Source organism: Anopheles merus, chromosome 2R (assembly GCF_017562075.2).
Source record: "Anopheles merus strain MAF chromosome 2R, AmerM5.1, whole genome shotgun sequence".
Lineage (NCBI taxonomy): Eukaryota > Metazoa > Arthropoda > Insecta > Diptera > Culicidae > Anopheles > Anopheles merus.
Genome location: NC_054082.1, coordinates 19,990,729 through 20,005,010, shown reverse-complemented (window position 1 = coordinate 20,005,010; position 14,282 = coordinate 19,990,729). Strand labels below are relative to the sequence as shown.

The 14,282-nt window shown below is 51.7% G+C and overlaps 2 protein-coding genes across 3 annotated transcripts in view; one reads left to right on the top strand and one right to left on the bottom strand.

The window, feature by feature from the left end:
• The window catches only part of LOC121590905 (autophagy-related protein 16-1), a 258,486-nt gene that overhangs the window by 26,415 nt on the left and 217,789 nt on the right, over positions 1-14,282 (top strand). The window lies entirely within an intron of this gene.
• The window catches only part of LOC121590904, a 92,480-nt gene that overhangs the window by 24,665 nt on the left and 53,533 nt on the right, over positions 1-14,282 (bottom strand). The window contains exons 4-5 of the mRNA XM_041911069.1: positions 8,061-8,463; positions 7,709-7,869 (exon numbers count right to left, since the gene is read on the bottom strand). Coding sequence (XP_041767003.1) covers positions 7,709-7,869; positions 8,061-8,422 — 523 coding nt within the window. The 5' untranslated portion in view covers positions 8,423-8,463. The remainder of the gene's footprint in view (positions 1-7,708; positions 7,870-8,060; positions 8,464-14,282) is intronic.

Sequence of the window (14,282 nt, the reverse complement as noted above, 5' to 3'; positions counted from 1 at the left end):
CTTTAGCTTTTCAGGCCGGGAGGTAATTATTAAGTGCAGGCGCGTGCAGAATCACTGCCCGTCCGGCCGCACACTTTCTAATGTAGCGCGGATGAAAGGCACAAACAAAAAAATGGGAACGTGCCGAGTGGTCACCTATTTCTCGAGACTCCTCCCCTTCTCGCCCGGGCTTGCGTTTTGATGGAACGAAAGCAAAATCGATTGAAAGCATCGAATTCTTCACGCAACGAAGTTGCGATCGGAACGGGTAAAGCGCGCCCCCGTAGCTAGCACGATGACGAGGACGCTTGTGTTTTCGCCCATTCTTAGCACCAACTCGGAGGATACCTCGCAGTAGCTTTGGGCGCGATCGCTCCGCGGCGCGCTTTCGCTATTGCCCGGGAGCGGTTGGCATTGCGTACTCGAGCTACTATTTTGTGCTTGCATTCGTCACAGCTGCCGTACATCACGTGCCATTCGTCTAAACCAGGGAATGGGGGGGAAAAATCCCCAGCAGCTCTTTGACGCTTGCATGTAGAGTGCGCCGTCGGCGGCGGACGTTGTTCAAGTGGCGTCCGATTGCGCGTTTTGCCGTCAGCAGTCGTTGATCGCAATTGCCCACACCAGCACAAAGTATAGCCGGGGTGCATAGGATATTGTATTTAATAATGGATCAACCGATGGATTATTACCGGCCACCCTTTGACGCATGCATATGCACCACCGCTCGCCTGGCTCGTTTGCGTGCAAGCGCCATCGCGCAACCGGGGGCAGCCTTTAATCAGGCTCCGTTTCATTATCGTTCCTCTATGCTCTAGTGCGCGGTTTATGAAACAATATCCAAAGGGCTCGGTCGGGCTGCTTTGTTGCCGCTGCCGTCGGTCTTGCTTGGCGCTCAGGGATGGTCTGGTCAGCAGCAGCAGCAGGAGCAGCAGCAAACAGGGAAGGTGGCTCACTTTGCCTCCCAGCCACTGCCTTCTGCATCGATCAATCGAATCGAACGAATGGTTTTCAAGCAGACAGCGATATATTCTTGATGTATCGAGGCAGCCTAACCAAAAGAGCCTACCAGCCGACACACCGGACGCCCGGAGGAGAGCGAAAGAGAGAGAGAGCACCAGCGAGTGGTGCAAAAAGTGCGGTATTATTAGCGGTAATTTGATAGTTGTTAGGTTCTAGCTGTCTGCGTGGTAAAACCACGGCAAGAGGTGGATGGAAAGGAGCGAGCTGGCAAGATACTTTAGCTTGAATAGGGCTCTTCCTGGGCGATGCGCCCTTGCGCCCCGGAATAGATGAAGCGAGCGTGTAAATTAGTATGCCTTAATACCGACCGCGTGTTCGTGCCCGGCGGCTAAAGCTTCCATGAAATGATTTTTCAATTTCATCAATGGCCATATAACAACTAGCCCGTCGCTTGCCTGTCCTGGCTGTTGTGATGGGGAAGATTTGGGAGAAGGGAGTGTTTCTTCCCGGTGGACTAGATTTGGTGTGATTTCCAATTAGAATCTGTAAACTACTTTTATACTGCTGTGCTGTTGCAACTACTTTAAATCTGTTCTTCATCATCCTTTCATTCAAGAGCTCTATCAAGCTTAGGAATTAAGTTCAATAGTTACATCTCAAAAACGCAAGTGAGAGTATCCGCAGTGCCACGTGGTCGTGCCGACCGGAAACGGCGAGGTACAGCCCGATAGCGCATCGTCGTTAGAAGGGGCGACTGCTGTTTGATTTAGTGCGCCCATCAGCGACGACCGACCAGTTGGTCGCTGCCTTGCGGCAAACTCTGCCCGTCGTGACATGCCACAGAGTGCCAGGAATCATAGATGCTCGTTGTGCTAAACGCGCATAGAAGCAATACAAACAGGCACACACACACACACACAAGCTAAACGCAAAATCTGTGCCCCTAAGGTGTCCACGATTTCTCCCGTTTTGCAAATAAATTATGAATTCATGTTCTTCCGTTTGTCCGCTGCTGCTGCAGCAAGGAAAGCCGAGAGAGAAAACAGGCCGTAGCAGAAATGAGGCACACAAATCGTGTGCACTTGAGCGCGCGCGCTCATCCTCTTTGGCGGAATCCAGTTGTGAGCGGTTAGCAAGAAGCATCAGAATTCGAAAGCCCAAGCCGATAAATTTCCGTCGTCGGTCCCCGGCGGAAGACCCGGAGTTGCTCGGTGCTCGCTGGGCTTCTGCGATGCTTTCCCATTTTCCCATAAGCTTTGCGTGCGGTGCAGTTTTTTTTCCCTTTCACTTCACCATATCGGTGTCGGGTGCGCGTGGCTGCGAAGACGCTTCGAATCGAAGAATTATAATGAGCCAAGGCGGCTGGGATGTGTAACCTCCTTGCCCGTTCTCCTGCGCGGTAGTGGAAATAGAGCAAACGCTTCCGCGTGAGCAAGATCGTCGCGTTAGGTGTGCGTTTCGGGGGTTTTGGTGCACGTAGCACTCTTCCCTTTTACGGGCAACGGGTTAGATCGGAAAGCCGAGACCGCCGCCCACACCGCCGCAGCTTAAAAATCCTTCACCCTCGGCAAACCATCACGATTGCCAATCCCGGTGCGCAAATTGTGCGACTGTGGTGGTTGAGGTTTGGCCTGTTGGTTTTGTGCTTAAATTGCTGCGCTTCCCATCATTCTGCGGCAGGCGGCGTTTTTTTTTGTGTGTTTGTTGCGCTAAAGCGGTCAGAACGCGGCCGGTCGCGTTCGCGCTGAGAAGCAGTCCATGGGAATGCACTATATATGCACAATCACGAACTATCGAAATTCTTGCCTACCCCCACTCTGGTCTGGTGGTAGTAGAAACACTTGGGAAGCAATCTCGAGGGTTCGTCGCTTGCCATCCCGTCTAAATGGGCGATCGGTCCAATTTTTATTTATGTACTCCCCGGTCCCGATCACGAATTGTAGAGTCGATTTTCTTCACCCCCCTTGCTTTGCACTGCTTGTTTTTGTGTGTTACCCTGATGGCTCGACCCATCCTGTGACCGATCAATAGCTTCAATGGGGAGGAGCGAATCGTAAGCGTTCCAACCGTTCAATCTTTTCCGTTCTCGGTCGGGCTTTGCACACAAAAAAAAAGGGTGACAGTAAAAAGGGAAGCTAACGTTTCAATTTTTGTCGTACCGAGGGAAAAATAAACTTCCCCTAATCGTTAACACAGAGAAGAACACCACGCGGCATGGGAAGGATGGCGAACCGACCATCTCCTTGCTGGTCATCCGCTGGTACCGCTGTACAAATGTATTCCCCACGCCAACGGCTGAAGACGCCTCAATAGGGTCAACATAATACAGAAATCGTGCCCCACACTCAAAAACCGCAGGCGGGAAAAACGGGGGAAGCAATGGGGAAGCCAGTTTTGACAGCGCTATGGCAAAACAGATGTGAAACAAACGTGCAACAAACAAACACACACACACACACACACACACACCAAAGTGCAGGAAACCCGCCGCTGCAGTCTGCATTTCTTCTGCTAGGCGGTGAACCCAATGGGTGGGGGGGGGGGGAAAAGAAGTCGAAAGATAAATTACAAATTATTAATTATCGTTGGCAACCGCCTGGGGTAGGTCGCTGCGCGCACTGCTGTAGGGGCACCCCGATCGTCGTGTGCGTGTGCCGCAGCTAGCAAAATTATGATCAAAAGGAAGCTACATTTCCTGCTGCGTGTGTGTGTGTGTGCAGAGAGTGCACACTGGGTACAAACGAAGGTGCCGCAGTGTCTCTGCCCGGTCTCCGGTTGCTTGAGAATGGTCTTAGCTTCCCGCTCGGCAGCACCGAAGATCGTTAGCGTAGCGGGTGGCCTTTACTGAAAAACGTGAACTGCGTCGCACGGTTTGATGAAGAGTCGGACAAACAGGGGCCTCGTAGCGGACTATCTTTCCGCTGGCGCATAGCCACCTGCTTCGTGTGGGCTAGAACTGTCGGCCGCACGGTGCGCGCTTTGAATGAGGTGAAGCGAAATGATGATGTACGCGTGTTGGGATCGGTTGCATCAATCGAACTGACCACTTGCGGTGGAAGCATCGATTCGGCTATTCCCCAACGGTCCCACAATGCTATCGATGGAATGTTGCCGAGATGCGATCGTACTTGCATGCATGCAGCGCCCTTACAGCCCGTTACAGTTAGATGAGGAAGAAACAAAAAAAAATGCCAGAAATCTATGCTGACATGAGAACTCTCCGCGGGGGTAATAAAACACGCACGCATGTATCTGGCCACAATGAAGCGAAGCAAAACCGAGGAAGTGAGGGGCATGGGGGAGGGGGGATTTTAATGAAGCAAAACTGCCAGAACTGAAACGCATTCTGCGTGCGGCGGGTGGCTGTGTTTGCTGCTGTAACTTTCATGTTACAGCGGCACTCACATGGGCTGACTTCAAACGTACCGGCGAATTAATTCCCTTTTTCCCCATTGCTTTGGCGGGTGGAGAGGGGGAGAGGTTTTTTACGAACTTCTTCCGCCTCTACGCTTCAATCGATCAGTGCAATTGCATGCTACGGAGAACCCTACTTCACTGGTACTGTTTGGCTGCAAATGAGACTGCTCTCGCCGATCAACGCATCCCTTCAACCTTTGCTAGTTGGCGTACGTTAACAGCTTGAGATAGAAGACGGTGAAGGGCGGGGAGCGATTTTGATTGCCGCGGATGGACTCAACCGTGGCGAAGAAACGCGATATAATGCAACTGATTTATGCTGTATCGCTTAATTAGAATCGTAAAAAAACCTCTGCCCGAGCAAGAGCAGACGCCGGGCAACGCGGCAATTCATTCTACCGCGCTCCGCGGTGTTTTGATTGCTAGCTGACGCACCTCGGTAGCGTGACATTGCGTAGCGTGATCGATAGCCTTTGGCGCACTCAGCGGGTGGCGCAGGCTACAGATGTATCGTGCAAAAGGGGAACGATTTCCCTGAGCCGATACCGAAGAGGTGGAAGCTGCGGCTTCCAAACGACACATCGCCCAGCATAAATCACTGAGCCGATACGCTGACCATCGCGATGGTGCGCTTCACAACGCCACACATACACGGCAAGCAAGAAATCATCGACTGCTGAAGTCTCCCGGGAACGATATTGAACCTCCCCACCCCGTGCAATAGCGGCAGCCGTTAGCGATGTGAAACTCTCGAACAATAATTTATGATCCACGCTTGGGATCTGTTCTGTTGTTCACGCTGACGGCGAACGGTTGGCTCGTTTGCCAGCATGCCTGTTGTCACCCCGTTCTGGTCGGTATGGGGAGTTGTCAAACGCGGTTGCTGCTGCTGCTGCCTGCTGCTGCTCGTTTGCCAATTCGGCCGTTGGTGAAACATACGCTTCCCACCGCGCTGGAGATATCATCGAAAAGATACAATTTTATTATGGTTGTTTGTTTGTTTTTTCGCGATCGTTGCCCTCGGGGCACACACACACACACAGGGCAGCTTGCGCTGTGGAAACCTGTGTCCCAACGAATGGGCTGTGATAATGGGCGCTTCGTCGAAAGGTCACCAAAAAACGCGAGAAGTCGTGTATAGGGCGGCGAGCTTCCGCTTTGCCAGGTTGTTCACACGCGTCCAAATCGTACCGTGCCTAGGAGCATAGGACACACACACACACACACACACACACACACACACACACACACACACACACACGGTAACGACCGATCGAACGGTTGCTTGCGGTAGTTTGGAGGATGGGAGAGTCGGTGAGGGAAGAAAAGCACGATCCATGCTGATCGGTTCAGTGCACGCGCGCGCTCCTTTGGCCAATACACAATGGCTAATTTATGAGGCTGGTGAAAAGCGAAATCTAACCCTTCCGAATCCCATCCCCCCTTGAGGAAGATCTAATAACTTTCGGAAACATACACACACGCGCGGCGGTATTGTTCAGGGTCTTTCTGTCGTGTCATGCTTCTGCCTCTGCATCTGTTTGCATGCGAACGCAGCGCGATCGCGGGATGAAACGGACTTTCCCTTTGGCGTAGCAAGAATGCTGCGGCAAAAGCAACGGGCTAGCAACGCCGCATTGTGTCCAAAACAATAAATTATCCCGGGCCCGGTTCGAGAATTTAAACGCCACCAGGACCATCCGCGAACCGGCCAGGGAGGGCGACTTAATAAGTGATGAGTGATGTCCATTCTTTGCGCCGAGCGCGCTCGAACAAATTGGCAGAGTCGGTCAAGCGAAAGCGAAGCGATCCTCTTCCTTCATGGGCCGAGCCGTTATGGCTCGAGGCAAAAGATGAAGAAAAACAAAAGGAAGCGCAGGGAAGTGCACACAAAAAGCAAAACACAGCAAGTGGGAAACCCCGTCCATTTTAATGCCGAAACTGTGTCACGTGGAAATCATCACGATTCGGTGGAATCTGGCGGGTAAAATCTTACATCGCTGATGGCAGGCTTTTCGTCCCATGTTGCCCACGATGAAGTGTTGAAGCGCTCCGCTAATGACCGTACCAAACACTGGTGATCGGGAGAAGCCACTCGAGGCCCTTCATTAGAGAAAGAGTCAAGGTTGCTTTCACCGGCCGGGGCTATGCGACTCGGGTCGGTATCGATGGATTGTTTTCTCACCGTCATAATGGTTCCTAAACGGGCATTGAACGGGTGTACGTGTTTTGGCCACTGTAGCATCACAAAACCCGGGGACAGACTTAATTGTTCCGAAAGCATTGCCAAGACTTACGATTCGGTTACGATCATCGGATTATCGATCGTGCGCCAAGAGGTAAGCGCTCGTTTTCGTTCGGCCGTTAGCTAACTACTATATTCAAAGTGTGTGCGCTAGTTGGCTGGAACCGCGCGGCAAGCATCGTAAGGTTAACCGGGGTCTCGGCACAACGGGTTATGGGAACGGGTCAATTGCCGGGTGGTCGATATCGGGCCCAGTAAATCCCGGCATCAATTGTTAATTTGATCACAGTTAATTGCTTTTCGATTAGCCGTTTTCTTTCGCCGCGAAGAAGCTGGGACCTGTGCAGGCAGCATATTGCTTGTGTCCAACGACAGCATCAGCGGCAGCATCTGCAGCAGCAAATAGCTGTCCGGGACCATATCTTTAACCTTTCCTGACATCATTTATCCACATTACGGGAGGTTAAGAGCGCATTGGACGGCTTCGAACCAGATCGGAATCAAGGTTCCTGTTCTGTTTGCGTTGCAGTCCTCCGCGCAGCGTGCGGGGAAAGGGAACGATTGGAACGATCGACAAACGGTTGAAGATCAACAAAACGTGATCGATAGAGACCTCCCAGCGCACCCAGAACACGACACTCTAACGGGAACGGGTACCATCCGCGGGCACGATGATGGCCGTTACGCTTCTGGTTCACAGGGCCGGCCTGCACAATGTTTCCCCTTGGTCGGGAAAGAAAGTGATCTATCTCATACAATTTCTTTCCCGCCCTACCGCTGCCGCTGCTTCGACCATTTAAAGAAATCAATCAATCGATCATATTGTTGTTGCTCGCGATTGGATCCAAAAGATACGCGATCGATCGTTCGTTCGGCATTGCGAGCGCCGTTAGGTGGAGTGTATTCTCTTTATTTAGTGCGGAATGCGCGAGACAAATCCACCTGTGTAGCAGCAACATATCGAAGGGAGTTTGTAAAGCAAGACACATGCTGTCCACGGTGGGAAGATGCATCCTCACTGCATCCCCTGCTAGACAACAACGGTGACTTGGCGTGTGTAGTAGTGCCCCTTTCGGGGGAGGCGAGCAAAGCCGACAAACTTACCTGGTAATTTGTCAGAGTTTGACGAGAACAGCACACACAGGCCGGTTTCGTAGTTGACGGACGCGCACGAATCATTGTTCTGACAGGCCTCGAGACAGTCGGTCAGCATCAGCGTGCCGGGCATCGAGTCGAGCAGCTTGTTCGGTGCCGAGAAGACGTACCTGTGGAGGTATGCAAAAAAAAAGAGAGACACCCATCGAATCAATGATCTTTTCTAACCCTGTCAATCGCTTGGCTGCCGCTGTGTTGTGTGTTTTTTTTAATACAATGTTTCTCCTTTCTCTCTTGTATCTCTTTGTTTAGGTAAGTACACACGCAGAGCGCACAACACAACGGGGACGGCAACACTTACCCGGTAACCAGCTCGAACGCAATAAAGTCCGGATCGCACTCCTCGTCCGAGTACTCGTCGATCATCTGGCTGCTGTTTTCCGCGCTTCCGCTTCCGCTAGCGTTGGCGGACGATTCCGTCTCGGCGGAAGTACCCGCACTGGTGGCGGCGGCGGCCGGTGTGATCGCGGCCGGTGCCTCGACGCGCTCGTACGCCGGCTCGGATCCGGACGCGGTGGCCAGATTGTCCTCGAGCGGTGCGTCCGCCGGCTTAGAGATGGGCAGATCGAGCCGGGATCGCCTCTTCGCAGCGTCTATGCTCGGCGAGGAGGACGCTAACAGCAAGCACGTCAGCAACAGGGAGCGCAACGATCTCGGCCACATCTTGACGGATGAGTGTTTTGTTTGTTGGTTTGCTGGTTGAGCTGAAAGAGACAGAACATGGAAAGGGGAATATTGAATGAAAACGGTTCGCATGGCATTGCATAGATGATGTATTGATCGATGTGATAGTGCAGTATCCGGGCGTCATTACGTCACTGTCGGTCTTAATTTGTCCGGTTCTCTTGACGGGAGATCCCATTCCCAAGCGAGCGCCAAGGGAGGGAGACAATCGACGCAGGAAATGCGCCAGCGAAATATGATATCTCCTGGGAACATGTCGTCGTCGCTAATGTCTCGACAGCTTGGGACGAAGCTCCAATCAGCATCATCAGCAGCAGAGCATCAGCGGTGTGGATGTTGGAAAAGCGGGCCCTATTGCTTCAACAGTCCCGCACACAAATTCAATACATGTGTCCTATATGGTACTCTGGCTATCTGGACTTCGTAGCATGACAGCTGAAAGAGTGGACTTGTGCTACGCGGCATTCAAAGCTTTATTTGCTGTTTAACGCGCGCGCGCGCTTCGTCGAATTACTGGCGAGACGCTATCGCGCCGGGGATGGCAAAGAATTTATGTTAAATTCGATTCAAGCCGATATAAAACACATGCTCTCATGCTTGGCTCGCAGTCGGAGTGCCTGAAGCTGTCAGCAGCAGCAGCAGCAGGAGAAGGCTGGGGAAAAGGCATCCGGGCGAGGACGAAAAGGTCCACCGTTGCAAAACAAACTTCTCGCGTCGGTGCCTCCCTTTTTAAGACACGCTCGTCTCGTTTTGCAAACCCGCGGTCAAGCACTTGTAGGTATGGTTTGGTGTGTTCCATGTCCCCGGCTGGCTCGTTATGCCAACTTGTTGTCCCTTCTATCTTCCGGCTTGTTTTCCGCCACCCTACCCTTCTCCGCCGTGTTCGGCTTGCCAGCCGGGCAAAATGTTGTTATTTTCCAATTTATCTCTTTTTGCCGGACCGAGCCGGAAAAGTGCACTCTCCTCTCCCGCAGAGCCGCCCCGAATGCATGCCCGGCACATGGTACGTGTTTTTCATCGCGATGGTACCGCGCGCTGGTCCATCGCTTCCAGCGCGCTCGTCGGCATCCGCACCGAAGTCCGCGGAAGTGAGCGCACTAGTGAAACAAGTTCATGCCGATTGCGCGCGCGCGCGCGCCGTTGCGCGGTAGGTCCGACCATTCAAAAATCTATAACCAATAGTATAAATATGAATTCAAATCAGATATGCCAGCATCGAGCACCGTGCACGGGCGAGCCCCTAGCAAGCACGAAGGGAATGTTTGTGCGCGCGCTTCATGTTGTTTTTCCCCATTCCCTTGTTATTTCTGCCCTTTTCTTTCCTGTTTGCTGTAAAGATACCATTATGCTTGGTGTATTTTGGAGCAAAACACACACACACACCGGTGCACAAACTTCTCGAGCGATCGTCCAAATGAGATCTTCCTCCTTTTTCGTCCGGACATTCCAGCCCGGCGGAGTGGGCACGGACGGCGCGTTGTCGTACACTTCCCCGACAAGGAAGGTGGTCGAACGCGAGGAAAATTCCACAGCTCCTGCCTGTGCGTCCGTGGTGTGCAGCGCGAGTGCCACAGGGGAATTGAGTTACTGCCCAGGACGCTCGTTCCGTTGGTTGCCGTTCCCGTTCCTTCGGTCACTGCTCCGCGTGAGGGCAGTCCATAAAAGATGGCGAACATGTGGCCGTAGGAAAAACACATCCCTGGCTGCGCGTGTGTGGAGTTTTTCCCCTTTTTCTTCCGCCTGCGTTTTGGCCACAATTATTCAATCTCGGGCCCGGGGAGGCAGTTTGCGATTTGTTCTGTTCTGAGCGTCCCTTTTTTGGCGAAACCCCGTGCGGAATGTTTTCGAGATGCGGTTTGACGATGACAGCGCACAGCGGACCGCTTTTGATGGCTTGTTTGGCTGCCCGTTTGGTGGTTTTTAATTAGCGATCAGCGCCGTTCCGTTGATTTATTGGGCTGATTGGCGTTGCCACAGTCAGATTTTCAAAGCCCCGGCACCACGGGCCGCTTGTTTTGAGGCTGCAGGCCAATCACAGGTACACCGTGCTTGTATTGCCGACAGTGTTGCCGCTAATTGATTGCTCAATTTTTACCCTCATGCCAGCATTCCGGGCGGACAGTTGACCATTGGTTTGAGCGGTCTTTGGTTCGGTTGTGTCTTTTTTTTGTTGGTTCTTCTACAGTACACAGCGTGTTGCAGTGTACAGTTAGCTCCGCCGTTCCTGTTGCAGAGCCATGGTCCAAAAACGGACCAGCTAACGACCATCTAATGGACACATCTCGTGTATGTGCGCACGCTCGCACAGGGGCTGGTGGCGAGCTCTGCCTGCGTTGCATTAGGGGCGGAAAGCAAATACCCTTAGGACGTACGGACAGAACGCGTTACATTGCGGAAGTGTATACGCTGCGCAATGTAATTGACGTAATTTCCACCAGCCTTGGTGCTTCGTGCAAAAAAGTAAACATAAAACATAAACATTGGGAGTAAAAGAAAAGGGAAAACCTTACTCTGAACCAACTAGAAGTTGGCAAAACATGCGGCGGATTGATGGGGGGGGGGGTGGTTTGAGGATTGTGCAGAGATTGGGGGGAAAAAGGTACAGAGCGTGTACTACACCGCATTCTAAAGGCCTTTACATTTCCCGCCAGCACGGTTCCCTGCACATAATGTTATCGCGTTTGCGCCCAGTTGAAGGAAGAAATAAAACCGCCCCAACCGAACCGACCGAACGGATGCTTAGGCTGGGTGCGCGATTATGAATGCAAATAATAATTTCACCCGCTGCGGGCGAAAAGAAATAAGATTAGCGGCGATTGGCGTCGACTGCTTGAAGAAATTCCGCCTCCGAAATGGGGTAAAAAGCCGGGGACCCTGACCCTGGGTAAGGACTTTACTGTTGGGCGCTTTTTTTTGCGGTCTCTGTACGGCTACGAGGGGCTGTTGGTTGTTTTTTTCCAGGGTTTTTTTTGTTTTTGCGCGGAAGGAATGTGTTTTGTGTCGAGCTCGTGCCTGAACTTTACGCCTTGCAGGCACCTGCGACCCAGATCGCACACGTTTGCTGCAATATCCGGTGCACTGTTGTCGTATCCTGCTGTGCCATCGGTATTGTCACTAACGTTGCCGTGGTGCCGTGTGGCAACATTGTTGCAGAGAAAAAGGTACGCCACAGACCCGGTGCCGCAACGGAAGCCAACGAGCTCAAGGTGTAGGTCAGACAAAAATGAAACGAAACCGTTTGTGCTAAGTGGTTTACAGCCCCGAAACGATACTGTTTAGTGTTTAGAGAAATCACGAAATGATAATGTGAAGTAAAGCTGGGCACCTTCGAGCGACGGTGAGCAGCGGTATTTAGGTAGTGTAACAAACAGCAAGGGTTTTTTTTCACCATTGGCCACGATATTCGTGATAGAATAAACATTTTCTCTTCCGTCGATTTGTGATCCGTGCCGGGTAGAATCGGCCTCTACCTTCGTTTGGCAGCACTGTTTGACTAATCGGTTTGACCTAACTTGAGAAGGGGTTATTTTATTTGCGCTTCTTGTGCCAGAGATTCGCACGAAGCACTGGAGGATATTTGAACTTTGATGAGATTTATAACACAGCGACATTCCTGATTCAATTTCCAATTGGTATGCTTTGGGAAAGTTGCAGAGCACCAGAAACCAGGAAATCCAATCGGAATCTCTTGTGCCGCTGTACAAAACTATTATTCTCACAGAATTCGTTCGCCATAGACCTGCATGCTCGAGAGCCAATCCCCCCCAAATCCTTCCAGGCGGGGGGCACTAGCGTAACTTGATTATGACGAGTGCTGTCAAAGCGCGAGCAGAACGACCGATTATGAAACGTAATTTATAACCCTCAGGGATTCCACCGTGCTCGACGGTGGACCAATTTACAACTGTACCGTGCAAACGTGTTCCAGCGTACCAGTGCTTCATGATTTATGATCCAGATAGATGTGGTGCGGATCCGGGGAGGGGGGGGGGGGGGTTTCGTTCTATGTTTGCAACAGCATAGAACCCTGCTCGAAGCACGGCAGTTAATGCTTTAATGTGCCTGTGTGTTACATTCTGCTTGACGGCGGGCGGGTCACAGGCAAACGGGATGTGTGCGCTTCTGTGTTACTGCTTAATTACTAGCCGCACTGCGCAAAGTGTTTGTCCTTTGATCCTGTGCGGGGTTTAGCCGCGCAGCCAAATGTTCTTGTTGCACCACACACACACACACACACACACATCATTAGCATAACGGCGCTCGTCTCAGTTTTAACGATCGCGCGCAAGTTGGCAAGCGAAAGTTCATTATTCCGGGCCCGTCTGGTGACAGTGCGCGGGCAAACATGGGGCGGGAAGGAGGAAAGCACAAGAACAACAAATGCGTGAAGCTCTCTTTCGCTTGAGACATAAAGAACTTCCTGTCCGGAGGGGACAGGAGCTCACAGGGCAGGTACGGAGCGGTCGTGCAAAAAAGAAGTAACTTAAATCAGCGGTCAAGCAAGGAGCCCGAACAGGAATGAACCTATTAGCGGGCACCACTACCACTACCACCATCATCACATTCCGGTGGTGCGCTTCTGGACTTTTGCTTTTCGTTTCTTGTTGTGTGTCGCTTTGCTCTGATGGCGTAGAATTCGTGCGCGCACACCATAGTGATAGTGCTGATGAGGTTGATGGCTTTCGCTTGCTGGCTTCACCGTGACGCCGGCCGGTACACCAATGTCAAGGCTAATGACCTGCTGCTGCTGCTGTGACGCTCATACGCTCAGCCAACCATACGTCAACCGATCGGGAGTGCTGCTGTGGGCTATGTTTGCATTGTTTTGGCACGGCGGGAGGTAGGGGTGTTATTTTTGAGTAGTTATTATTTTTAGTTTTATTAGCTTCCCTCTCTCCGAATTACCTTGCGATCGCGCGATGCTTCTTTCTGGTGCAAAAATGACCAACGAGTCGCAAACGGAGGTGCTTAGAGCGTTGGATATGGCATTCGCCTTTGGGGGTAACAAGTAACCGGGTCGGTACAATAACAAGATCATGCTTGCACAGACATACGCCGGGATTATTTGGCGTCTTTGTTAGATGGGTTTAGAGGAGCAACCGAGAAGAACACACAAAAAAGGCATCGAAAGAATAACATCCCACTGCTGCTTGTGGCAATCATAACAAACTGGTTTATTGAACTCGACCTTCCGTTCTTTATCTCCCACCACCACCTGCTTGCTTGCGTGTCAAATGCCCGCGTGCGAAGGGAAGGTCGAGCCGTTTGGCAGGAACGATATTTAATGAGTTATTATATAATCGTTAGATCGAGAGCTGTTATGTGTAACGCCACCAGCCGTTACACCGCATCTGGAAGGCTCATAGGTGAAGTGGTTCGAGCGAACGCCATAAACGAAACATTGCGAAATAGAGGTAAACAGCTAATGAGATAGCATCGTGCTCGAGTTAACAATACCGTAGCTTCACCGTGGCATGGGTAGATCCGTTTCGGACCGCTGGCCGCCAAGTAGCAATGATGAAACCAAGCGTCGATCGGAGAGGTGAGAGCGAGGTGTGTAGGCCAACAGTGTTCGCACACTTGAGAAATTGAAGATCTACTATGAGGCTTTGGGAAGTAATGAAAGAAGATTCTTTTTGCCTTTCCGAGTCAAGTGCGCTTGACTGTGAAAGCGAACCTTTGTGAGGAATAAGAATCCTCAGCAACGTTTTCACACACGCTACGATAGATTAGGGGGTATGGGTATCGGGCGGATAGTCTCATAAGCATAAGTGGGAACAGAATGCCTCTTCTGCGTTTGAAGATGTTGCGAATTCTAAAGCACCACCAGCCCGGACGG